Source organism: Acomys russatus, chromosome 3, assembly GCF_903995435.1.
Source record: "Acomys russatus chromosome 3, mAcoRus1.1, whole genome shotgun sequence".
NCBI lineage: Eukaryota > Metazoa > Chordata > Mammalia > Rodentia > Muridae > Acomys > Acomys russatus.
Window position 1 is genome coordinate 15,157,635 of NC_067139.1, and position 8,126 is coordinate 15,165,760.

Genomic DNA, 8,126 nt, shown 5'->3' on the forward strand with positions numbered 1-8,126 from the left:
GTGACTCCAACACTGAAAACCAAGCATCATTTGGCTAACCCACAACCTGACGAGGTTCCACCGGACAAAGCTGACACCGGATGCCTAGATCCTATCAGAAAAATGTAGTTTGGAGCAGCTCAGTCTATGGTGGCAGGAGTGTGTTCACAAGACAGCAAACCTGGTAGCAGAGGGCAGTCCTAAGTATGAGTGGGGCTGTAACTCTTAAAGGCCCACCTAGTGACATCCTGTCAGTCAAGTTCCACCTTCAGGTAGGTTCCACAGCTACCTACTGGGGACCAAGTATTCAAACCCTAGGAGTCTATGAGGGCATTTTACATATAGACCATCATGTTTGCCACTGAAATAGCACATTGTGCTGCTTTACAAGACTTTATTTTCTTCCCCCATGAGGGACTGAAATTCTCAGAAACTGTGAGGTAAAACAAACTTTCCCTCCCTGTACTAGTCTGTACTTGTGGAGATTCAAGACAGCAGAGTGAAATTCCAACTCAGGTAACCAGCCCGGCTTCGGGATAAACTATCCAGGCCTCGGAGTTCCCCACTGAAGCAACTTGGAATTGACACGTGAAATAGGACAGCAAGACACCTTTCCTCTGATGTGACCAGAATAATGGAAACTTCTGATGGGACCACTAGTAACTGATTGTTTTGAAAATTGTCAACAAAACTGAGACTTCCAAGATGGAAAAAGAACTTCAACACCAACTGAGAGACTATAGGCAATGTGACTCATGTTTATTACAATAGCATAATTAGGCTAATTTTTTTTCCCTGTGTTGCGGGGCAGGGGAGGGGGGGGTGGTTAGTTGCACTTGTGACATAAAAGGGTAGGTCTGCTTAGTTTTCAGCAAAACTCCCTGGAAATCTCTATCAGGATGATTACTTTTTGCTGGGAGACTTACCTACAAGCAAAATTGAAGACTGGTTCAACAAATTTAAAACAGGACTCTGTCACCGACAACACAAAGGGTTTGGGGCACACCAAATGCAAAAGGCTAGACAACCATTGCAAACTTAGTAACCTGGAAGTCTGGCTAAAGGCAGATCCAAGGATGACTTTTAAAGGCAGCACGTATGACCCTCTAGGAAACAGATTTTTATTTACTTTGACCGACGACCTGAATACTCTCTTGCAAACGCTTTATAGACTCTAGGGCCGGGTGTGGTGGCGCATGCCTTTAATCCTAGCACTCAGGAGGCAGAGGCAAGCATATTGACCTGAGTTCGAAGCCAGCCTGGTCTACAAAGGGAGTCCAGGATAGCCAAGGCTACATAGAGAAACTCTGTCTCAAAAAACTAAAAACAAAAACAAAAAAACAAAAAACCCACAAAAACCAAAAAGAAAAGAGCTGACTGCCATTCAAAGTTGTGTATGTGGTAATCATGCACTCTTGTGGGCTGCTTTCTCTCCTTTATTGTATTGAGAACAATCCCAAACTAAGTGGTTTTGCACAGGGAATGTAATTCTTATCAAGAAAAACCCATGGACTTATCTCTATAAAAAATGTTGTAATAAAATACATGTTTATCTTTGAGTAAAATAGTATTTTGATAGATTTCTGATTTTCTTATCTTTTCTAGGCTTTCAAGGTGGTTGATCCTCTGTTACTTTTAGTTTGGAGAGAAACTTAACTAGATGTGATGGCACATGCCTGTCATCCTGTACTCAGGAGGCAAAGGAACTACAAGTTTGAGATCAGTTTAGCTACAGACTAAAAAAAAAAAAAAAATTCAGTCTTCAAAAATGAAAATATTTCACTAAAATACTGTATTTTTACATTTTTATCTTTTATAACTATTATTTTCCACAACTGTGAAAAGTTTCCATTATAAAAATAGAAAAAATTAGGTATTAAAATAATTTATCCATCCACTCTGAAGTACAAGATGATGTCCCCACCTCTTCTGAAGCTCAAGGTATGAAATTTAGACAGAAATGAGAAAGCCAATTATAGATTTCACAAATATCTTGCACAGTAATCTGTAATGTTTTATTAGAATTAGCTATCAAAGACACTGCACCTTAAGTCTGTGACTGAATTTAATGATGTTCAACAGTAGCTTTATTATGCTAATGCTTGATAATATTTAACAGTGAATTCAATTACTTCACATTAATGTTTGCCAATATATTATCAACAAATTTTAAATATCTTAAATCAACCAACCTAGAAGTACACAAGGCTTACTCTCAACTCTTCTGAGTGGACATGAAGACTGAAGGAAACCTGGGCCTGGAGTCCAAGTGTCTAACCCACAACAACTAAATCATCACTGGTGAACTCATAGGTGGGCACTTCCAGGTTGAGAGGTGCAGGGCCCTTCCTGATCCTGCCAGAGGCATCATAGTGTGACCCATGGCAGGGGCAGTAATAGCCACCAAAATCTCCTGCATTTGCAATGGGTACACAACCAAGGTGAGTACAGACACCTATCAGAATAACCCACTCAGGTTTCTTTACTCGCTCTAAATCATGCTGTGGGTCCCTCAACTGGGACACTTCAACTGCAGCTTCCTGGTCGATCTCCTTCTTGGTTCTATGGCGCACAAACAGAGGTTTGCCTCTCCATTTAAAGGCCATGTTCTTTCCTTCTGGAATATCCGACAACTTGATCTCGATCTTCGACATGGCCAGCACATCAGCAGAAGCGCTCATGCTGGAAACGAACTGGGAGACCACATTCTTGGCTGCGTAGGCAACACCCACAGTAGTAGTTGCAGTTACCAAGTAAGAGAAGCCTTTTCTGGCCTCGCTGCTCTCTTTAGAAGACTTTGTGCTGTCTAGAACTTCTGCGCGACGGTAGTCAGAGAAGTCGGGCACCTTGACATCTGTATGGGAATAGCGAACGGAAGCAGGAACTGCAAGACAAACAGGTGAAAAAGCAAAGATTAAAAGAATGTCTTGAAAGGGGTACACATCAGCAGACTTTGGCTTATAATGGCAAACTGCACAATAAACAGATATTTCAAGTTTTCAAAAAACAAAAACAAGAAACCCAATTGTCCAGACAAACTGTCCACCTACGCTGACTGCCTCTCCTATTCTCTAGAGTAGACCTCAAAACCACCTAACAAGCTGCTGTGTGATCATCTCAAGGCAAATACCCAGATTTGTATCTCTGCTATGTGCTCTCTGGAAGAACCTACAATTCATAGCAGACTAATTACAAGACAATAGCCCTCTGGTGATGTGCTGCTATACTTTAGTTGTAGAAAACTTAAGAATTGCAATTTTAGATTCCAGGGCACAAATTAGCTCTACTTAATTTTTAAAGAAAGCCACCGGTGTTAGAGAACGACAGCAGTCACCACAGGCACAGTCACCATTATGCAGTGTCCTGAGGGAAGCAGGGGACATCTTCATGTGTCTCCTCCTTCAGTAGGGTAACAGTGTCTAGAAAAAAATTATCTTTCTTTTTCATACTGTGTGTCCTTTGAGTGGGACACTTTCCCTATAGGCCATAAAATAGAAAAATGTTTGCGACAAATGAACATTTAAAAATATTTACTGCTTTCACATACTTTGATAGCAGAAGTAACATGGCCTCTCTCTCATGCCACTTGAAAACTTATGGCCAAAAGGATGAATGAACTTGCTGGCATGAGTCTTTATGTTTAGGAAGTAAATTTCCTAACAAAATAACATACATAATAAATATCCTATATATGTGAAATATGTATCATCATAAAAACATGTTTTAGGAATTACCACAAAGTTTACTTTTTAGGGAAAAAAGGATGTTAAAAATTTATGTTCAGAAAAATAAATCCTTTCAAAATGAAGATCTCCTTATGACACACAATGCCAATGAAAGTGAGTGCTACTTGGTCTTTAAAGGTCTCCTAGAAGACTTCCTTCAATACACGAACATTAATATTTCACCTACTTTTCACATGACTTCAAAGAGAGTAACTTTATGGAAGTCTCAAATTCAAACAAGAATGAAAACTATCAAAACTAATTTTCCTCACAACCCTATCTCTTTGAGGAGGGAACTGAGATATGGGTAGTGGTCACCTGAGAGTCAAAATTAGGACTTGGTAGACTCATGTGGCATTGCATTATGTATTACATTATGGTACCTAATATCAACGTGATAATATAGACCGACATTTGGAATTAAGTAAGAGTTATTTCCCCATGACAATGCCTGGGATTACACTAAAGAATATGTTGCCTACGTAAAACAGAAAGGAGCTCAGTTCAGTTCTACAATCAACAGTACCCACAACTACCAACCCGTAACAAAGGTAACTAAGAACACTGCACAGAATGATTTGTTCTCAAGAGTTCTGGTGACAAAAGAAATCTAGTTATCAATTGTTCTCTGTATAGCAAGATACACTTCAGAAGTTCACATCATCAACCAAGAAACTTTTAGGAAACTGCCACATTTGCAACAGTCATAGTAAGCACAGATGCTTAACTGAATTCTAACCTTAAAACATGATTGGTTATTGAAATATCACCTCGAAATAAAGGAAATCTAAGGCATGTATACTTCTTATGAAAGGAAATCTAAAGCATGTATACTTCTTATGGTCACAGAGCCAATGTACCTAGAAATCTGAATGAAAGAGATGCTAAGATAACACAGACGTATTCCTGTACAAATCTTCCAAGTCCGCCCATTTTGTCACCATAAACCACCTAGATGGATTTTAATGTGCAATTACGCTACGAGACAAAGGGTGCATTCAGAAAAAGCTTTTGGCTGTTTCTACTGGTTTGGAAAATGCTTCTATGAAGCAGATAAGCCACCGATTTTTACAAGAAACCTTTCAGTTATCTCACAAGCTTAGGTGACACTTTTTACCTCTGCAATTTTCTTCTCCCTCATTTCTCACCTCCCGATCCCCCAACTCAAAACGGACTTGGAACAAGCTAGGCATTACACTTCCTGAAAAGTTTCTCAAAAACCCACTAGTGCTCCTTTATACTACTTAGAAAAAAAGATCTTGAATCATTGGATACAAAATCTGAGACTAGGAGACAAAAACAAGGAGTGCATTCTACTCCTTAAAAATCAAAGCCAGACATCTCACTGGGATGGAAAGTGTTACTATGCTACAATAACACCAAGATATCAGCAAAAGTAAAACTTTTTAATCTGACCTGAAATTAAGGCTAAAGGCTAAAACACAGATATACCAAAAAACCCAGCGCAGATCATTAAAACTCTACAGGAAAAGCTAGGCACGGTGGTTCAAGCTAAAAAATCTCAGGCCTGGGAAGGCAGAGTCAAGAATCCATGAGCCTGAGGCCAGCCTAGGATACACAGCAGGACCCTGCCTTAGCAGGAAAAAGGCTGTTGGTAGAGGGTGAGGGGTAAGTCAAACGCCCAGTACAATGCTGCCCAAGAAGGCAAAATAGAAAGGTCACACACTCAACAATGAACGGTGCCAAGTAGGTAATATAACACAATCATAGTTCTATGAGATGAAGCAGAGTCAACTATGGGAGCAGAAACCAAAAAGCCTAATGCAGCTTTCCATACTCTGGGACATAACCAGAAACCTTTCTCGATTTTCAAATCACAAGGGAATGTGAAAAGTCAAGGCAAGCACAAATTGAGATAAAATGGTCAGAGACCACGATGCACAGAACCCCCACTGTGCGGGCCACTTCGCCTCTGGTGGTCTACTTCAGCCTTGCGTTCATGATAAGCGAGGTTGTGAACGCCCTAAAGCCACCTGAAACCACTGCTGACCCTCTACAGTGGAACTGATCTCCCAAGTGTCTTCCTTGTTTTTGCGGAAATGGTGATGAGGTTGCCAGGGGGTTAGGACACTGAAAGGCAGGTGTACCAGTACTTGGACAACTTCCTACATGTTCTCTACAATTTCTACTTAGAACACTTATCGTCTAAACCGTACCGATGATTTTACATAGAATCCTCTCACGTAAGCATCACCGACACCCCTACAAAATCGCTATAACCACGAAGCCACCTTGTCGAGGAAAAATGTTTGGAAACTCGCCCAAGGTCAAACTCCTGTACGGAACAGTATAGTATCTTCGTCAGCGGTGACAGTGGGAGGCTGGTCTTGAAATTAATCAAGGAAGTCGAGTGTAGCCTGAGGAGGGAACCCAGACGGACACATAGAAAGGCTCCTGAGGCGGTGGCAGGGAGCCGCCGCCGGAGCATCCCGTCTCTGTGAGCGCCGTCTGCTCCGCCTGCCAAGGTCGCTGAGGCCGGAACTGCATCCTCCCACACCAGCCCGCCCGCCACAGCACAGCACACCCCCCTCCTCCGGCGCCCGGAACCTGGAGCCGTAGGGAACGAGATCGGGGCATCCTGAACCTGGCTCACCATTGAGGCCCACCGTGGCGACCAGAGGCCGGGTCGCGGCCTGGCCACTCAGCGACTCTCGGCACAGGAAGGGTTGCTTCGGGTCCAAAACAGGTGGCTCCGGGGTGGCGGGCACCGCGGCTTGCAGGAGGGGCCGCAGCGCGCCCGCCACCCCGCGGGACGTGGCCGACAGTACAGGCGCGAACGGGCCCGAGCGGGCAGCGACCGACAACATGGCGACAGCTACTCCAACCACCTAGCCGGTCACCGGGACGACCTTCCGCTCGAAAGCAGGCCCGAAGAGGAGCGGGAGGCGCAGGGCTTGTGACGTCAGCGCGCCGCCGGAAAGGGAGTCCCGCAAAGCTAAGCGAATCTGCAGTCTCGCCGCCTTGGGGGCGCGGCTACTGGCGCAAACTGGGGGCGGAACCGGAAGAGGCGGAGCCTGGCACGGACCCTAGATCTGGCTTGTTGAGCGAGCGTTCCTTTGGAAAACAGAAGTCGGTAGTAGTTTCTCCTGGTCTTTGCTGTGGTCCTTCCTTTAGGGCAGAAACTTAATCAGGGGACGACCTAGGCATGAGAAGAAGTTATTACTGGTTCCTAAGGTTTGTCGCCTAGAATTACCAGCCACTTTTTGTGTTTTTCTATAACGATTTTTATCATTATCTTGGAACAACCACTACCACCACCACAGAAGCGGGAAACCTATGCACGAAGTTTGACATGACATTGGCCTACGGTTATTCATTATGTATGGCGCTTTGAATTAGTTTCCTGCACTGCTCATTTCTAATTATGGTCTCTGAAATAGCACTATTGTTACCAGCATTTTACCAGAGACGGACCTAGTCCTAGACCCTTTCTTTGCTCAGGCATGGCTTGCCAGTAAGCAGTGGGGTATATTGTAGTCCTCTGAGATTGTTCTCTGAAACAGTGGTTTTCCCCAAGTGACATTTTAGGCGGTACGAAAGGGGGAACTCTCAATCACCTTCACACGGTGAGAAAACTACTGCCTTTAAACTTCTCTTTCCGTTCTGATTACCCCAATAACCAAGTCTCAGTTTGGTGCCAGCAAACATTACTCCCTCTTACCACTTTTTGTAGTAGAATAAGCCCTGACTTCACGTTCACAGCGACAATTGAATTTAGAGATACCATACATTAATTTTTTTAAAATGCAGTTGTCATCCACACAGCCTTCTCTATACCATAGTAAGAGACTTTGTTTCTTCACTTGGGGTTTAAAAACCCAGTAAAAATGTAAAATAAAAATTTAAGCAGTGCGCACTTCGCCACAACTGTGATATGGTGCTTGTACAAGCCAACACACGGACTCGGAGACGCTGGCAGATTTCCTCATAGAGTGGAGACAGAACTGTGAACTACCAACTTTGTAGTGGTTGTGGGAGGGCAGAATGCCCCCAGCATATTCAGAGCTCTTCTGGTGAGTTCTGGCAATAGCAACAGTAGGAGGAGCGCTGCAGAGATAGCTGCCCTAGATCTGCATGCCATCCTTTTATGTGCTCGTTTCCAATCCGAAGCACAGAACACCAACTGCTTTCTCCCTTAGCTCCAACTATACAGCTGAGGGGCTGTGTTGTACTCTAAAGACAGTGTTGCTTGCTAGGAAGCCACCTGCCCTGCCTTACAATAGTAGGAGCAACTACCATAGGCAATGCATAGCATGAGTGCTTTGGGTGAAATGATTCAAATTGCAACAACCTGCTGAGAGTGATAGGGTAAATGGAGATTCAGTGAATAAATGGATGAGTCCTCCTAAGGCCTCCACGTTCTTCCAGTGGAGTGAGTGCTATGGGAATAGTTGTCTCCTG

The 8,126-nt window shown here is 43.6% G+C and overlaps 1 protein-coding gene across 2 annotated transcripts; it reads right to left on the minus strand.

Moving 5' to 3' along the window:
• Positions 1-2,026: 2,026 nt before the first annotated feature.
• LOC127209872 (cytochrome b-c1 complex subunit Rieske, mitochondrial) lies at positions 2,027-6,629 on the minus strand. Of its 2 annotated transcripts, XM_051169517.1 has the most exons (3): positions 6,480-6,629; positions 6,319-6,422; positions 2,027-2,863 (listed from the first exon to the last, which is right to left on the minus strand). In XM_051169517.1, the coding sequence occupies exons 1-3, from the start codon at positions 6,530-6,532 to the stop codon at positions 2,253-2,255; spliced, it is 768 nt and encodes a 255-aa protein (XP_051025474.1). In that variant the 5' UTR covers positions 6,533-6,629; the 3' UTR covers positions 2,027-2,252. The 2 variants fall into 2 exon arrangements, with proteins under 2 accessions (XP_051025474.1, XP_051025466.1); XM_051169509.1 differs by having other exon boundaries at positions 6,319-6,628.
• Between the last annotated feature and the right edge of the window lie 1,497 nt (positions 6,630-8,126).